The 19,312-nt window shown below is 36.9% G+C and overlaps 2 protein-coding genes across 3 annotated transcripts in view; one reads left to right on the top strand and one right to left on the bottom strand.

Moving 5' to 3' along the window:
* Positions 1-19,312, top strand: part of LOC311076057 (3',5'-cyclic-AMP phosphodiesterase 4D-like) — a 212,204-nt gene that overhangs the window by 44,535 nt on the left and 148,357 nt on the right. The gene's annotated exons all lie outside the window — the stretch shown is intronic.
* On the bottom strand, positions 839-3,573 carry LOC311076059 (uncharacterized protein). The gene is made up of 5 exons (XM_084103917.1): positions 2,693-3,573; positions 1,990-2,061; positions 1,780-1,845; positions 1,432-1,500; positions 839-1,219 (listed from the first exon to the last, which is right to left on the bottom strand). Exons 1-5 carry the CDS (start codon positions 2,848-2,850, stop codon positions 973-975), a joined length of 612 nt encoding a protein of 203 aa, XP_083960043.1. The 5' UTR covers positions 2,851-3,573; the 3' UTR covers positions 839-972.

Below are 19,312 nucleotides of genomic sequence, written 5' to 3'. Positions count from 1 at the left end.
GAGACATGTTTCAACTGTTTCAACTGAAAATAATTATAAATGTTTCTTGAGCATCAAATCATCATATGTGACCTTGGATCACAAAACCAGTCTTATGTTGCACGGGTATATCTGTGGCAATAGCCAACAATACATTGTATGGATCAAAATTATAGATTTTTCTTTTATGCCAAAAATCATTAGGATATTAAGTAAAGATCATGTTCCATGAAGATATTTTGTAAATTTCCCACCTTAAATATATAAAACATTTATTTTTGTGAGTGGATGCTGCACTATCGCCAATAGAAATGGACAAATTTAACCCTCAGGGGACCACGGTGTTTTGGGGGCCTTTGAGATGTTCTGACATGCCTTGATATTTGTGCTTTTTTCAGTTATTTATAAACATGTTAATGGCAAAGGTGTAAATTTACTCTATATAGCACAAACAGGGCTACCATAATATGCGAGAAACGTGTATGTAGATGTTTGTATTTTTAAGAGAATAATGTTTATGCGTGGTTATTGGAAAAAAATAAAATGAAAGTTGCTGATTTAAGAACACAAAACACATTAAATATGTGTCCACAAGACTTTTGACTAATTGATGTTTTCCCTTTAAGTTCTAGCTTCAAAATTATGTGAAAATCATCCTGCCTAATTGTTCACATAAAACACTACATTGATTTAAACATTGTAAAACAGTTTTTTTGTCAGAAGAGGTTTATGCGTGGGAGTGGTAATGGGTCATCAATATTAATGAGATTCAGACCAGGGGTGTGACATAGACGCTCCCCCAAGTGCTAATGGGCCATCAGGTGAGGCAGCCTGAACAAAGAATGAGGAGATTCAAATGTTTTGTTTTTCAATCTGTTTTAATGTAATTTTGTAAAAACAAAAGTAAAGGCAGGTATCTCACAGTAAATGCTTATGCCCCGTTGATGCGGGCTCTAAGCAAATCAAATGTGACCAAAATAAATAATCAGTCGGCTATAAACAAAGCAATTGTGAGCGATAAATAAACAAAAGTAAAGGCAGGTATCTCACAGTAAAAAACATTTTGAAGAGAGTCTGGGGAGTGTGTGTGTCAGCAGAACTCAGCTGTGGTCCAAGTTCCCGGGCAGGCAGGAAGCTCAGAGTCTGTGGAACCATATCAATGTCAGTCTCTGTTTTCCATGACAGAGTGGACTCCTTGTTGCTCGTCTGAATGTTTGTCTTGGCCCTCTTTGCCACATTCCTATAAAAATAATAATATTAATAAAGGTTAATAAAGGTTGATCAAAGTACTATCAGCATGTCAGGGCAGGGCAATCAGCATGTTGATAAAACAAAAAATATATAAGCTCTTTTATATTAACATTACCAAACAATAATTGTAATATTGTGCATGCATAACACATTTTTTGCAAAGTAGTAGTTAAAAAAAATAGTAGATAAATATGTACTTACTCTTTTTGATTTCCGTTGCTCCGTGTCCTGCGAGTTGCAGTGGAAGGCGAGAGTGAACAAGCTATATTCCTTTTAAAAAAAAGTTGAAAACTATTTTTATCATATATTTTACAGAGTACTATTCCAGCACATGCATAACTGATGGACATTTAGCAATGCTGATAAAGCAACACAATATAAGCTCTTTTATATTAACATTACCAATCAATAATTGTTATATTGTGCATGCATAACAACACATTTGTTGCAAAGCCACACAGGCACATATAGGCTGCATTTGTATCATCACTAAGTATATAAACAAAATGTAACTAACATCTGTAAAATAGTAGGTAAATATGTACTTACTCTTTTTGATTTTTGTTGCTGCGTGTCCTCGTTGCAGTGGAAGGCGAGAGTGAACAAGCTACATTCCTTTTAAAAAAAGTTACAAAACATATGTAACATCAACCAATCTCCAAAAATAAATAATAAAGTCATACAGGCTCATAATATTAACACTAAGTATAAACAAAATTGAACTAACATCTGTAAAATAGTGGGTAAATATGTACTTACTCTTTCTGATTTCTGACTGTGTTGCTAAGCGCACTCCGAGTTGCAGGCGGAGGTAGTGATGAAGCTACATTCCTTTTAAAAAAGTTGAAGAATATTATGACATAAATATAACTATAGTAGCATTAGTCTATAATGAATAACTGATGTAAATAATTTTAGACGTGTGCAATAAGCCTATATGCGTGTCAATGGGCCATTAACGGAGAGGCACACCGCAAACATTAGCCTAACACATTTGTGCACTTCATTAACTGGGTATATTTACACATTTCAGCACATTTACACACATTTAAAACTGATATTTGCGAGTATGCATCGTTAATGATAATGAGGCAGCATTTATATAGTCAAAATATAATCTAAACACCTAGGGCCTACTAGGCCTACTTTCTAAAATAATTTCTAAATTCTATCTTTCATACATAATGATCTAAACATATCATTTAGGCTACACATACAAATACAAATTTCCTAACCAAGGGGTGTAGCATATGTACACAAAAAAAACAAAACAAAACATTTTTGATGTTGAAATGGTACAAGATATTAAATTCATGGTATAGATATGCACTTTCATTAGATCGTGTTGAATAAAGGTAGATATCAAATGTCAATACTCTGGATGGCAAGTCCAGCCTGTATAATATGTAAGCTCATGTTTTGAATAACTTGTCAACTAATGCAAGTAAGAATACATACTTACTCATCCGAAATTCTATCCACGGCTGGATCAATTCGCTCTTCAAAATACATACGGTCGTCATCAGAGTAGTCGCGCTCCTCTTCTGATGAAAATCTGGACTCTTCGTCGCTAGTATCCAGGACGAACTGAAGGGCTTCCGCACCGGTGTACCGTGTCATCTTCCCAACGCGCAGGTGACGAAATGATGAAACTTGAAGCGTTTAATACATTTGCTTGGGGGCGTTTACCTGTTTTGCATAGATGGCTTAGCACATTATCTTGTGAATAACGCGCTCCGTGAGTAGGCGTGAACGAATTAAAGTCAATGAGCTCGTAATAAGCTCGACTGGAATCGCTCTCTTTTTATACAGATTACAGAAGCTGATAATATTTGTTTTTTATATAAATGACTTCATTTAAAAGCTGCGATCTCAAGCTTTATGCCCGTGGGTCTGTTTGCCTGTTTGACTGAATTTTCGCGGAGTTATAGATCATTTTCGAACGCGTTTCAAATGGGAGTTTACATACAGAGAGAAGGCAGACATCGCATCATGTTAAAGTTTCTTTATTTGTCAAAAAGCAAAACACTTTATCTTTATTGTGAGTATACAGAAAAAAAAAAGAAACTGAACAGGATCGATTGATGTAGAACACGAAAATTAAAGATCAAAATTAACAGAGCATTTTGTGTTTATTTTTCATTGCTAAAAAAAAAAACGAGCAAAACGCGCCGGCGCGTTCTTGGTCCCCTGAGGGTTAAAGGAGATTTTCTCAATATTTCGATTTTTCTGTACCCTCAGATTCCAGATTTTCAATAGTTGTATCTCTGCCAAATATTGTCCTATCCTAACAAACAATACATCAATGGAAAGATTATGTATTCAGCTTTCAGATGATGTATACATCTCAATAAAAATAAAAAAAAACCATAAGACTGGTTTTGTGGTCCAGGGTCACATTTAGAATGATTTCTGAAGGATCACGTGACACTGAAGACTGGAGTAATGATGCTGAAAATTCAGCTTTGATCACTGGAATAAATTACAGCTTACTGTATATTCACATAAAAACTAGTTATTTTAAATTGTAATAATATTTCACAATATTACTATTTTTATTGCATTTTTAACTAAATAAATGCAGCCTTGGCGAGCAGAAGAGGCTTCTTTCAAAAACATTACAAAAATCATGCCGACCCCAGACTTTTGCAGGGTAGTATATGACATTGCTGATAGTTGCAGCTCTGAAATGCACTGCATGGCACAAAGATGTATAGGAAAGCGGGGGAATCAGACAGGGAAATGCAAATGAGCTGAAATCAAGTCGGTGAACTCCTGCGGTGCCGTGCCGATGCTTTACACCTGCGCTTTATTCTCCGGTGTCTCACAGGAGGGTGTTAATCATGACGTGCTTCTCAGGAAATAAGTCTTCCGATTTCATTTGACTGACGTATGTTATATGATATGACACTTCGCAAGTTCATGAGAGACGTCAGTGCTTCTTTAATATTCAGCAATGAATATTATGGGGGTTTTTTTTCTTCCAAATGCAATTTATGATTATATTTGTGTCTTTAAAAGGGAAATTTCAATGAAAACAGGACATTATCTTTGAAAGTAAGAGTTTGATGTGTGCAATATAAATGTTTTTGGTGATAGAACATTATAAGTGTAACGGTTCAATGTGTTTTGACTTTGTTTTCTGTTTTCACCATCAAGTTAGCGGAGTTAAATCTGCCTGTGTTTCAGGCCTCAGTTGTTAAGGTTAATTAACTGGTTTCGGTTTTTCCTTGTATTAATAAAATCTGTTTGATTTGATCTTCTCCGTCTCGCCTTCTGCCTGCACCAATGCTTTGGAAACGTAACAACAAGTGAACTTCAAGAAAAAAAGTGTCCATTTTTAAGTGAATATCTGGGAAAGCACAGTTCTGCAGACCTTTACCACCACATCTGTGGTTAGATGTCTTTCCTGAAAACAATAATACCTCAGAAAGCTAGCTGGATGTCTCTAGCTCACTCTGAACTGTGTAGCCTGTTCTCTTCTGTGCGCCGCTGGGAGAAAACAGAGCTAATTGAGTCGGAGATGCAGGGAAAGGTGGACCGTATTGAATGGAGGGGGTTGTGTGCGACGTGGCAGCAAACGCTGGCTTTTTCCTTCCCAGGGGATGAGTGTGTGAGTGTTAGAGGAGTGTGTGAGTGTGAGCTTCCAGCTGTAATGCTCTTCACGGATAACTGAAGGCCTGAGACGCTCTTGTCTCAGAGTTGAAGGTCAGACGTCACATCCTAGTGACCCACACGACCACCTTCACGGCGAGGAGAGAGAAAGAGACAGAATGAAAGGGAAAATAAAGCGAGTGAAATGTATAGAGCTGTAGACGTTCGTTCAGAGGCCTTGGATGCAGTTTATGTGGGATGTGAAATACTCCACACAGGACTGAAATGACTTGGGCTGTGTTGAGAATGCAATGCCAGATACTGAATGCATACGGAATATTACTTAATTTTAAAGTCGCCCTGTGGTGAAAATCAAGCTTTTAATGTTGTTTATGTGTCTATGTGGTGTTTTTAATATGCTTTAAGACAAACCATGTGTAAATTCATAAGTCGACAGCATTGCTGAGTATTTTCTCCTTAAAACTGCAGTGAACCAAAGACAGTCTCAAAAACACGCTTTGAAATCGCTGGTGTTTCTGACGTCACAAACTACCTTGTAACCAATCAGATCAATGTGTGATCGTCAACCAGTGGATCTCTGAGCTGAGTGAGTGGAGGCGGGGCTCATTTGCATATTCATAGAACCGCACATACTAAATGAGGCGAGGGTGTCAAGTTACATTCAAGATATTTTAAGGCATGAAAAAAAATTATTTTTCAAGGAAAAAACGTTTAAATATTTTCTTTTAATGATCAAAGATGAGTTTTAAGGGATACAATTATTGATTACAGTGGGACTTTAAAAGTAGTTTGTGAAACCATATGCAATATTACACGTTTTAAGCTTTATTATGCTACATTTTCACATTACCTCAATATGTAGCATAATGGAGCATCTAGTCATCATCTCAACACCCTTTCTACATTGAATGCAACCAGTGATGTAATAGTCAAAGCGGCAAATCTACACGTCGTCTCAGAATGCTCATTAACACGGACCAATCAGCTTTGAGCAAACTATATATATTTTCTTATTAATGTCTCCATCTTCCAAACTGCTAGTCCTATGAAGGGTGCAGGATCTATTATTAATTAACATGTTAAGTTTTATTATTATTTTATTACCAGAAATATCAATTTAAAATTCACAGTTTTAAAAGTTTTCAGAGTTTAGTTTTTATGCATCTCAACGTCCGTTGTAGAAAGTGTGCACATATAATAACAAGTAATGAGTTTTTTTTTTCTTTCTATGTTGCTTCCAGTTAATCTGTCACATTTGGAAATGTAGGGTCAAGTTGAACACATTGCATTGTGAGATATAGTATTCCACGCAGAGTGATTTGGTTGCATGCATTCTGTACATTTTGTCCTTTTACTTAAGTAGTCATTGGGGTATGTCATGCTTAAAGAATATTTGCAAATGAATATTTGAATATTTGCACTGTATGCATACTACTAAATAGTGCATTCCTTTCCAACCATAGCTTTTGTTTCCTAGATGTTACATCGTCTGTTCTGCTTGTGTGTATGTCAGCATGTATGTCACATGATGGCTGGACTCGCAGTGCCTGAATGTGGCTGCAAATTCAAACTGACACATATAATGAGCATCTCTCTGCCTCTGTTTTAAATGTTTTCTGGTTATTCCTCAGGCCTTGCATTTGAATTTCACTGCCACTCTCGATTAAGGCAAATAGAGGTGCCCCTGATATTAATTCAGTGCTATCATGCTGATGGCTGGGCTGAATGTTGCCATCATTCAGGATAGGGGATTAATTTCTATGGCTTTAACATATATTTAAAAACATGAAAACATCACATCAAGCAGGTGTGTTTAAGACATCCTGACACACTTTCCAGAGGTGTGTCTCATTTACATCTCATGCAATATCCATGAGGTTGATATACATTTCTGGGGTCTCATTTATAAAACTGTGCGTAGGATCCTTACTAAAAGTGTACGTGCACCCGAAAGCCAAAAATGGCGTACGCAAAAAAATATTCAGACTTATAAAACCAAAATTCACTTTATAAATCCCAGTCAGCGGAAGATTGTGCGCACATGCGTCTCCACCCCGAAATAACCATATATGGAGCTTACAACGCCTAGTTTTACTATGCATATCCTCATCTGCATATCATTTGCATATTCATCCACGTAATAACATGTTTAACGGTACAAGACATTTGGAAAACATGAGATACGGATGTGCCGTCACATTACATCGATAAAAATCATTTAGTAGCCTATCCTTGCCTTGTTTTTGAATAAATAAATCAAAAAGTAGGCTATAAAATACATTTCAGAGAAAGATTTTCTCAGTCTTTTCCACTGGCCAAATAATATTGATTTATATTTTTAATGGAAACAGATAGCCTGAGTTGTGCATTATTTGCACGAAAATATTTTCTCAGACAATCTGCTATTATCATAAGCAATTTTCTCTGTAGTTAAAACATTAAAACACAGCACACCACAGGAAAAGTGTTCAAAAGGATTGCATCCACTACAAATATGTATATTTATTGAATATAAAAAATGTTGTAACTTCTCAGTAATGATTTCATGTAATTTTAATGTGTTTAACTCCATTAATTACAACGGCATATTTAATCTAAATGTTTATATCAGAAGTAAAACATATTTAAATCATTATTTGATTTATTTAAACTGTTATTGTGAACATGCACTTTATTTATGATTAGGACTCATAATGAAGATTTACGGTCTTACTTCACCTGCCATTATGCCGTCAGTTTCACTAACGGCCCAACGCTCTCGCTGGACATTTAAGAAGGGATGGATATTTGCTTCATCTGAGTGAAATTATATTTGCATAATCTTTCTGTATATATAATTTTCTGTCTAAAAGTGACCAAAAATACATTTAACTCCAGCTCACCATCGGTGTTGCCAAACTTCTCCGTCTCCAAACCGTTCGTACGCTTGGGTCAGAGTTTGCGTGCAGGTACGCAAATTTTCCTGTCACGTTTGTTTTTATACTGTAAATCACAACTTATGCGTCAGAAGTGGCGTACGCTTCTTTCAGAGCCTGTTTTGTGTGTACGCAACGGTTATAAATGAGGCCCCTGGTCCTGTTGATGTGTGCATGTTCAGACTAAAAACAGTGCAGACATGCACTTTAAAAAAGATGTATGCAATGATGAAAGTTTCAAACAGAACAACTGTACAACCTCATAATTTTGGCAAGTGGCAATGTAGCATTTTCAGTCCAATTTTGAGTATAATAACGGTTAATAATATGCATTCATTTGTCACACTGGAAATTGAATATCTATTCAAATTATAGGAAACAATATTGCATGTAATCACCACAGTATTGCATACATACTGTTCACAAAATATGCACTGCATTCTATGTTTTATCCCCCAAAAAATAAGTAGTATGCCATTCTGAGCTTATCCACGCTGATCATGATAGATGTAGGATTGGATCTAGTGTATACTCGAGTCTTAGCATTTGCTGAAGTGAACTGCATTGCTGCCTCGCCTGTGGTTGTTACTAGAGATGCGTGGTTGGCGGTTAGGATTGGGCGGATGGCGTGACGAAAAATAATATTTTAATTAAATTTGGGTGGGTGGCGGTTGAACCAATCAAATGATCATTATAGGCCTGCTGGTATAAAATGAGCACTGTCTGTCTGAAAAAGACGCACTCTCTTCCCATGCAGTCAAAATTAACGGGAGTCTTCAGAACAGACTCGTCTTAGCCGTCACCCTGACATGACAGTGCGTAGAGTTAATTAGCCTATAATGTGAATGACTTGTTATTTTATTCAAGCTTTCTTTCTTTTTGCAAAAAAATAAAGTGCAATAGGCATTAATTAGTAGTAGGCTAAATAGCAGCATGTTGAAACTATGTGCCAAATTGCGTTTTTTATTACAATGATAAATTAAAATTGGTCAAAAAACATTGGTGCGGATGGATGGCGGACGGATGATGAGTTTTGTGATGCGGTTGCGGATTAAATAATAGCCCATCCGCGCATCTCTAGTTGTTACTGAAGCTCATTTAATCATTTGCATGCAGAATTGCAGCAGTGCAACTCGCAGTGTAAGAATTTGAAGCCTAAATTCGTCACGGAATTAATAGCGTATCCCCGGCCTACATGCTGTCAAAGGTCAGGAAAGTTGTGCCGATGAAAGCAGCTTATGCGTCGACTAACTTCAGTAGTGTTTAATGAGCCCCGTGTTCCCATCACAGCTGACATTGCTAAAATCGCAGTAGTGTAAATGTGCCTCAAAATGGAAGCAGTGAATTGTGCATTTCCTTCACGCAGGCTCTTAATGAGACCGAAGGTAAGTCCTGCTGATGTGTCCGTGAGACCGTTCCCGTCAGGAAAGCTATATGTTCTCGCTCTGGATGAAACACGGGTGTTAATAAGGCCGATGCTGTGTTTCACGGCTGGTTGCAATCTGAATGTTCATGCGTTGGTATCGCCCGATGCTGCGTGTGGACAATAATTAACAACAGTGCTTTTGACAAGAATCATATTCTTAAATCACTCCCTTTTTATGGATTTATAGCCTGCTGTCGATTAACATGACATTCAGTGCTGATATTTACATATCAGAAGGGTTTAAGTTTGAGTCACATTTTAATAATCATACTAGTTAGGATAGCAAAATAAATAGGCTTATTACTCTTCTCTCTGGAATACATGATTGTAATTGGTTAATTGCAACATTCTACAGTCGATTATTTAAGGTGCCGCTGTCATGTCTCTCTCTCGTCAGACTAATGCATGTTAATTCTAACATAATTCAGGTTTTTGGTGCCGTATTGCATGTCAAAATGGTTATCGAATAGAGAAAAATGACTTGAAGCACTCCCATGCTATCTTTATGGTGATGAACACTACCATTCAAAAGTTTTGGATCAGTGATACTTTTCTTTTTAAAGAAACTAATACTTTTATTCAGCAAGGACGCCTTAAATTGATCAAATCATCATATACTCCAGTCATTTTATGAAAAAAGGTTGAACAAATTGCAACAGAAGCAAACTCAACTGATTTTGTATCCTCAATATGTCCTGAGTAAGGAAAAAAAGTCCTGAAGAATCCCATTAGGGGAAAGTTTCGAAAAAGACCCAAATATAGCCTATTCATGCGCCTATTCATTCTTTTTCTCACGTGAATAGGGTAAAAATTTTAACTTTTAGATATCACCATGAAAATTGGGTCCGTGGGACTGTTTCTGGGGATTCACTTTTTATTTTGCCTACCTTTTGTCTTCTGCATTCTCCTTACCATTGTCTCCTGTTCTTCCCTCAGACTCGTCCCCCAGAAACAGTCCCACGGACCCAGCCCCAAACCCCCTCTCTTAAAAATGAATAAAGGCTGGTTTAAAGTACTTCTTCCTGCCTCTATGTATTAATGTTCATGGGTAGCCTAAATGGGTTCCATTCATAGACTGTAAAAAATATGGACAAAGCGTCTGTGACGTCACCCATAGACTTTCTGAAGAACGGGTTTGAAGCCGTTTATGGGGGGTATGGGCGGCGCCATCTTGGAAAATCCTAACCCCGCCCACCTTCTGACGCAGCGCGCGTTACTCAGCTCGCTCTGCTACTCCGGTTATCTCTGTGTATATTTTAGGCAACGAAATATGTTATAAAACACCACACTAACTCTTTTCGTTTTCATTTAAAAAAATCTTAAATATTATAGCCACACAAATGTGGTTCAGGCAACGCGTATTGATTATATTCACTGCACATAACGTTTGCCTATTTATAACAAAACGAAATATAAAACACAAACCTGCCTCTTTTCGTTTTAAATATAATATAAAAAATTAAACATTTGAATATAGTCCAGGCAATATGTGCATTTGTACTAAACAACAGATTTTGCAGTAAACAACTTTAAAGATCATCTTCGTTGTATTAAAATTTAAAATGACAAAACTCAACCCAGTCTCTTTTTGTTAAATTTCCCTTTTATCAATATTAGCCATTATAAAAGTATAAGTAAAAGGTACAAGAAGCTATACAAATAAAGCAAACAATTCAGTCAAACATACAAAGTCAGCGCTCTAGTCTAACCATACAACGGTAAAGTTAAATAGCTTATAAAGTTATGAAACATCCCCTCAGCCAAAACGATTGGCCAGGGAACAAATTATATTCACAAGACCAAAAATCGCCCATTAGGTATAGACAAGACGAATTATATCTCATGTTTAACCACTACAGAGACGCCAGAGTCCGCGGCAAACGCCAGAACGACTAGCCGAGGAAAGGCTGCTCCAGGCGGGGTACATGAACGCCGAGCGCCCGGTCATCGCTGGATCTCACAACTGGATACAATTTTCATAAATCTTTAAATAAACCACAGATTTGAGCTTTAAACAACTACATTCTCGCCTGAAAAACTCTTAAAACTACATTTCATGATACAGAAACAGTAGTATTATATTTTAACTGTGTTAAAAAATGGCGCTTCTTATGTTGTCATTCTCCTTGGCGCAGCCTAAGCTGTCAATCAAAGTTAACCACGCCCTTATTTGTCATACATTTTATATCTAAATACGATCTAAACTAACGAGTCAGAAAAAAATTCACCCCCCTCACAGTTGTCAGGCACTCGGAAGCTATCGAAAAATACAATAAAAGTCCATGGGACCAACCTGTAAAAACATGAATTTATGCTGTGAAAACGGACATTTTAACATGGGGTCTATGGACATTTGCTCCCTTTTGGGACCTGCCCTCTAGCGGATTTTCGATGTATTGCAGTTTTTCGCACTTCCGGGTAGGCTTCATTTTTCAGATCAGAATGTTGCCGCTTGGTTCCATTCAGACCTTAACATTAAGTCTTTTACTGTTATGTGTCAACAAGTTTCAACAAGACATTTTCTCCTGGCTATACCCAATGTTTAGCCTAGATCTGTTGTGGTATTTATGCAAATTAGCACATACGTAATTAGATTATGCACCGTTTGTCCATGTTAACAAACCATTTAAAAAAACTTGTAATACATTTTTTGTTTGTCTTGATGCAAGTAATCAACTCAGTAATTTTCATGGTGATATCTAAAGGTTAAAATTTTTACCCTATTCACGTAAGAAAAATAATGAATAGGCGTATGAATAGGCTTTATTTGGGTCTTTTTCGACTTTTTTTTCCTTACTCAGGACATATTGAGGATACAAAATCAGTTGAGTTTGCCATTTTGGCTTAAAATGACTGGACTAATATTAGAATGATTTCTGAAGGATCATGTGACACTGACGACTGGAGTAATGATGCTGAAAATTCAGCCTTGATCACAGGAATGAATTACATTTCATAATATATTCAAATAGATAATGTTTTTTTTAACTTGTAATAAAATTACACAATATTCTTTCAAAAACATTTTAAAAACTTGCTGACCTCCAACTTTTGAACGGTAGTGTAAAACTTTTGATCGATGACTAGTCTAAACAAGAAATCAAAAACATCATTGAAATACCAGTTAGAAATACAAAAAGCTGGATGAGAGAGAATTTTGATTGTAGATCATGTGACCCTGGACCACAAAACCAGTCAAATGGGTCAATTTTCTGCAATTGAGATTTATATATCATCTGAAAGCTGAATAAATAATCTTTCCATTGATGTATGTAGGATAGGACAATATTTGGTCGAGATACAACTATTGAACATCTGGAATCTGAGGATGCAAAAAAATCGAAACATTTGAGAAAATCTCCTTTAAATTTGTTCATTTATGTTGGCGATTGTGCAGCATTCAATCACAAAAATAAATGTTTTATATATTTACGGTAGGAAATTTACAAAATATCTTCATGGAACATGATCTTTACTTAATATCCTAATGATTTTTGGCATAAAAGAAAAATCAATAATTTTGACCCATACAATGTATTGTTGGCTATTGCCACAGATATACCCGTGCGACTCGTGACTGGTTTTGTGATCCAGGGTCACATATTAGAAATAAACAATTTAAATTCAAATCAATAATTCATGCCTATGCATTAATTTAATTCTTTAATTTATAGTGTTGCTTAAAACGGCATTTTCTCAGTCAGTGTAATTAGCTTTAAATGTGAATGCGTTGACGCATCCGTACCAGACGAGCTCTCAGTGCATGCGCCGTTATGTGTTGATGATGGCGACTACAAAAGAATCTTCTAGATTTGTCCCTTTATGAATAATCTGGCAACGCTTTTATGCTTTGTGCGATTCAATCAGTCCGCTCTCAAATAAAAGACCCGGTGCTTCCACGGGCACAGCAATTTCTCGAATCTGGGCCGTGAGTCATGCACATCAATAGCACTTTACAGAAACAGCGTGCTGGATCCAGACTGCACTGCAGACACGATCAGAAACAGCAGCTTTATTGATTTACTTGTGCATACGTTCATTAAAATGTATTTTCACCCTTGTGTTCGAGAAATACAATAGATATTAATGCAAGCGCACAGAGCACTCATCACCACTTTCCTGTACGTTTTGCTCATGCTTCGGGGAACAATCTTTAAAGATCCCATATTGTACACCTTTCTGAAGTTTTATTTTAGGTTTTGATGTCTTTAAGAATATATATTTGCGGTATAAGTACCAAAAAACATCCCAATATATTTTTACAGCTATTTTTACAGGCCTGTCTACTTAATATTCATGAGCCTCTCTTCTGATTGGCCTGTTGTTTTCTGAGTGACGCACGGCCAGGCCAATCACAGGTAACTAGGGTCATGTATGCTGTAGCCTGCTGTGGCTTGGTGATGCTCACGAGTAAGGCAAATAAAACACCTGTAATGATGGACATTGCTGAGGGAAATGTTATCCGGCCTTATATGTTCGAGACGGACTCAGACCCCGAATCGGCGACGACAGGAGACAACCACCTCCTTACTTTCGGCGTTATTGTAAGAGTATTATAATTACCATTACATCAATGCTGCACGCAGATTTAATGTTAATGCTAATTTAAACTGTCTGTAAACAAACTCAGACTTTTTTTTGGTCAAATTCAATGTAAATCTCCAAAATATGTACGTTAATAGCTAGTTATACGCTGATTTTGAAACGCTGCTTTATAATGTAACGTTAGCAGACAGACACCGAATGCAGTGAGCTATAACTATTGCTTTCCCTACTGATACAGTAAGTAGACGTGCTACAATTTCTTTTACAATGTTACTTTTTCCTGTAAAAGGTGTACTTGTGGTAAATGTGCCCGCAGAACGCGAGAACATGCTGCAGTTTAAGGTAAACTTGTAAAACTATGAACTGTAGGAACCAGCGTTGAGCTGAGCCTGATTGACGAAGCGGTCACTTGTGAAGACATTTAAGGTCGAACTAAATTGCTGTGGTATTTATCTGAATAAATAAACATTAGCCACTGGTCTCTTATATTAATGTTGTTCGGAAGCCTGTGCAATGATGTAGTTTCGTGACGGTGGGCAGTGTTTGAGTAGTTCTGACATCACATTTATACGGCTCGTGCATTTACTTTATGCATTTTGTGTGTGTTTGTCTGTTTTGAAAGTTATATATTGTAGTTACATAACCCCTAGATCTCTGCTATCATGAACAAAGCCAGTTTTGACAGTATGGGGCCTTTAAAATAAAGGCTCTCTTTCAGAGCAATAACCATTTTTGGTTCCACAAAGAACCTTTCAGTGAACAGCTCTTAAAATAACCTTTTTTTTATAGGAATTCTTATAAGAATCTTTTGGAAAGGTTCCATTGATGTTAAAGGTTCTTCAAATAAAGAAGAACGAGTGTGGTGATATGAACAAACCCCTACGAGAAATGTGCTGGTGCTTTTCTGAACGATGAGACCTGATCATGGATAAAACCGAGACCAGAATATCATAGAGACTTGCATTTGCATTCACAATTATTCATTTAGAAGAGCTTTTATCCAAAGTGACTTAGAAATCAGGGCTTTTCTGACGCCAAAAACACCCGAGAAACCGCATAGTAATGCAAACATCTAGTAAAAACAAATCTATCATGCCTTAATAATAATGTCTTAATTTCAATATTTAAAGGGGTTGTGTTATCTAATCATATGCATATCCTCATCTGCATATAATTAGCATATGCATATTCATCCACGTGATAACATGTATGATATCTAATCATACATACTGTGGTAAAGTGATGCTTGAACTGATATTTTTCATACTGTCACATGCATGTTTTGTGCTGTCAAGGCCAGAATTGCATCATGTATGTGTAACCTTTTCATAAACCAATCGAACTGGAGGACAGATCTCGATTCATGATCCCAGTCTGTTCTCTGTTGGTCATGTTGGGAACTGCAGCCACATATTTCAGTTTTTTCTGTGTTTTGCTGCAGCACACACTATTTACATGTATTTAATGCATATGTTTAATGCATGCTGTTTTCAAGACTGTTTATGCAGTACACAAAGCAGTCGTGTTAGGATTTTACTGAGGCGTCAGTGTCAGCTGTTTAACACAAGATGGCGTCAGAGGCTTCATCCTGAAGGCTTTCGTCTTTGTTGGAGTCTTTTATTCTGTCCATTGTTTTTCAGATCCGGTCTTTCCACACTGTCACTCGCATGCGATCGAATCAAGTGGTTGTGCGTTCAGGCGGTATCGTTATCTTCTGGGATGCATTGGTTGCTATGGTAATGATGTAGGCGTCAGCACACTGCCATGTGACTTCACCACAGCTGAGTGATGCAAGCTGGCGTTTTGGATTTGTTCTCTTGCTTACGTACATGATGGCATCTAGCCGTGGTGAACCTAATGAACTCAAGAGACGACACCGACACTGAAGCTGCGGTGATATTTTGATGCTTGCATCATTAGGTGTGTGACGGATGAACACACACACACACACACACACACACACACGCGCGATTTAGATATGAACACAACCCCTTTCGATTTGTTTTTAAATAACAGCATTTAGACATTTTTTGTGCAATAATATTTGACTATTTATGTCCTAATTTATTACTAATTATTGCACTATTTTTATTCTTGCATTGTCTATTCTAGTTTGTTATTGCTATTATGTCATTTATTGACGAAGCTACTTAGACATACACCCTAGTTTCTAATGTTTTTATTGGTTAATGTTTTTATCTTGTGCTTTTGAGCTTGTGATTCACACTGAAGACTGGAGTAACGATGCTGAAAATCACAGGAATTAATTACACTTTAACATATATAACATATGAATATATAATGTATAAAACAGCTATATTAAATTGAAATAATATATTTCACTATTTTTACTGTATTTTTGTATATATATCAATCAATTAAATCCTGCCTTAGTGAGCAGAAGAGACGTCTTTTAAAAACATTGACAGGTACTGTGTATATCACATTATTTGGCATTATTTTTTAAATAAAATTATGTATGCAATTTAATATTGAGATATTTAGTTAAAAAATAGTACAACTTTTTTCTTTGACCTTTTCTTGCCCTTATGAAGAAGCAAGTATCCTGTTTCCCCCGCTAAAAAGTAACTTGTTTGTACTTCATTAGATTCATTTCTCTGTCTTTAATTAGCATCCTCACACACAGGATCAATCGCAGACTCACGGTGTTGTGATTCATCTCTGTGATCTGCATTTGAAATGAGCTCATTAACTCAATCATCAGCAAGGAATTTCTAGGCAATTCTGAAGTCGTTCTAGATTCGGTACAGTTCTCCTGCAATGCAAATCAGTTTATGATAAAGTCCCTTGTTTGTTTTGCCAAAGCAAATGAGTAGTGTTCAGGTTCCTTTGATCTGTGTGCTGATTATGTGGACGTCACAGTGTTTATGAAAGGCTTTCGTCAGACTTCAATAAAGCGCTCCAGAATGTGCACAGTTGCATTGTGTAAATGTTTTCTCTCCGGCAATCTGTCGCACCAGTGGGAGTTTCTGCAACCCGTTCTCCTTCACTCAGCGTTTTTATACATGACTGTCCGCTAATATACATCTCGTTAATGATCGTTTTAAACAGAAGATTTAGATTCTAATAGTTGATATATTTATTATTTCATGCATTGTAGTCTTGTTTGGCCATCATTTTTAATATTTTTTTACTAGTGGGTGCAGGACGCTATAGTTCATTTATGTAAGTGAGGAGAGCAAAATAAAGTAAACTGTGACATATTATACACTAATATTCTTCATATAGTGACTGCCAGTGACATTTATACAAATTTGGGACCAAAAATGATTCCGACACTGATTGATCATGTTTTGCTGAAGTGTTTTTTCTTTAATTGCTAATGCTCTTTTTACACACAGACTGAACACAATGAAGCATTGCTTGGTGATTGGTTGAGCTAAACTGGTATTATCTAATTGTGTAGTTAAATTTAACAGCTGACATATTCAACATAATTCATGTGTGAGACAGTCTAACAGAAGGACGGACAAAACCAGTCAAATATCAACTGAGTTCTGCTCATATTTTATTACCATTTTCTAAACTATAGCGAATAAACTGTGATAATGTGAGAAATGTTGAAGGTGTCTGAATACATTTTGGTTTGACTGTATGTCTGTCTCACTTATGTAGCCTAATCATAAAATATCAAAGGCACAATTCTACAGAATAATGACTTGCATTCCAGTCTGAACATCACATAAAGCCATCGTATAACTTCAGAAGAGTCGTTCTATGATGCTTTTTTCTATTTTTGGAGTTTTCCACTTTTTTATTTTAGTGTGAGCCTTTAAGAACTGAGTTCATGACTTTCCGAACTAGTCCAGCCTATCAAATGTTGTCGACACGCAGCTGTGTCTATTGGCATGAACGGGCCATGCTACGCTTCAGAGTGACCTTGATATCAGACACGCCACACGTAATGAGATAATCTCGTTCATAAAGACCTGGAGCTCATGCTGGGGCTCTTTCTCTTGATTAATCATGTTTGACCTCTAGTGTGATCTTCACTAGCTTAACACTGCGCTTGAAGACGCCAGTCGTTCATTTCAGCGCTTTAGTGGAGTTTCACTCAATCATGCTGATCCATACTGTTAAATATTAGTATAATATACAGTATTTAACTGTATGTATTCATTGTGTTGTAAATATTGCGAGTTTCTTTCACAATTAAAGTACTAGCCTATATATATATTGTTATTAAAAAATAATATTAATATATATTATATAATATTTGTATTTATGTGTATATACTGTATATATATATATGAAGAGTTTAGATGCAAAAGCCTCTAAGTGCCATCTGAAATTTTCTTCTAGAATGATCATTTTTATAAAGCTTGTATATTTAAGTTAAGTAATTTCACTTAAATGACAATTAATAAGTAATTTGCATTGCCATTTAAGTGAAATTATTGAACTTAAATATACGAGCTTGATAAAAATGATCATTCTAGAAGAAAATTTCAGATGGCACTTAGAGGCTTTTGCATCTGAACTCTTCATATATATATATATAAACACACACACACACACACACAAACACGAGTGAATGCACGAATATTAGGCAGTTTACAGTAAACAATTAGTCCGCCAAGTAATGTAGTTCATTCTTCATTTTAATGTTTTGTAACAACAATTACAGCAATTACATTCTCTGGTAATGTGCGTATATATATATATATATAGTCTGTTTTTACATCAGCGCACATCAGATTAAATTACATATACATATCATGTATTTGCTTTTAATATAAACATCCTTTATGTGAACTGATGATGCCAATCATTAGATCTCATTGTTTGTCTTCCGTCCTTCATTTATACGCACAGTGATAACACCAGTGCACACGCCACGTTATCCATGATGCCGTTCACTTCGAGCTGCACATGATTATACACAGCATTCCTCACATAAAGACTCTGCACATTTACTCGCAGACAGATGTATAAATGAGAAGTGCTGCTGAAATCTCCCCGTTTGCCCCGTCTGTGGTTCAGCTCCTCTGATGTATTTACCAACGCTGCTGCTGCTGCTGCTGGGAGAGGCCGGTTTATTCAATAACCAGCATAATGTGTTCTCAGTGTTGTGTCGGTACACAGACGGGTGATCCTCCTCCTCTCCGTGTGCACACAGCCCTCTCCCCTCCCTCGCAAACACATGGAGATCGTGCACACGCTCTTCTCCCAGTCTCTCTAACCGTGCCGGAGCACAGGCTGGGTTTAGTCTGTGCTGGGAATCAAGAGAGCCTCTTGAGGAATTGTGTTTCACTTCCATGGAGGAATGACTTGAGTCCTGTTGTCACCTTCTCAGTCGCAACTTTTTTTTTTTTTTTTTTTACGGATACAAACAGGAAGAAAGAAAGAAAGTGACATTTTGGTTTCTCAGGAATGGCTCACAGCCAGGACACGCTGACGGTCCCGCCGAAACCGCTCCACGATGAGGACCATGTGGGTCTGAACGAGGACCTGGTGCGGATCCTGAGGGAGAACCTGCTACAACAGGAGCGTCCTCGTCTCCCCCGGGACCGCAGATCCATGTCCCCTCGCTTGTCTCCGATCACCCTGTCCCCGCGCA

The sequence above is a fragment of the Abramis brama genome (assembly GCF_963993115.1).
Source record: "Abramis brama genome assembly, chromosome: 25".
NCBI classification, from domain to species: domain Eukaryota; kingdom Metazoa; phylum Chordata; class Actinopteri; order Cypriniformes; family Leuciscidae; genus Abramis; species Abramis brama.
The sequence above is the reverse complement of the archived record's forward strand: the minus strand, read 5'-3'. Positions and strand labels throughout refer to the sequence as shown.

Coding starts and splice junctions, on each gene's coding strand:
- LOC311076059 (XM_084103917.1), bottom strand. CDS start 2,850: ATGACACGGTACACCGGTGCGGAAGCCCTTCAGTTCGTCCTGGATACT. Junction 2,062..2,692: donor GTGGATAGAATTTCGGATGA/GTAAGTATGTAT, acceptor CTTTTTTAAAAG/GAATGTAGCTTCATCACTAC. Junction 1,501..1,779: donor AGCAACAAAAATCAAAAAGA/GTAAGTACATAT, acceptor TTTTTTTAAAAG/GAATATAGCTTGTTCACTCT.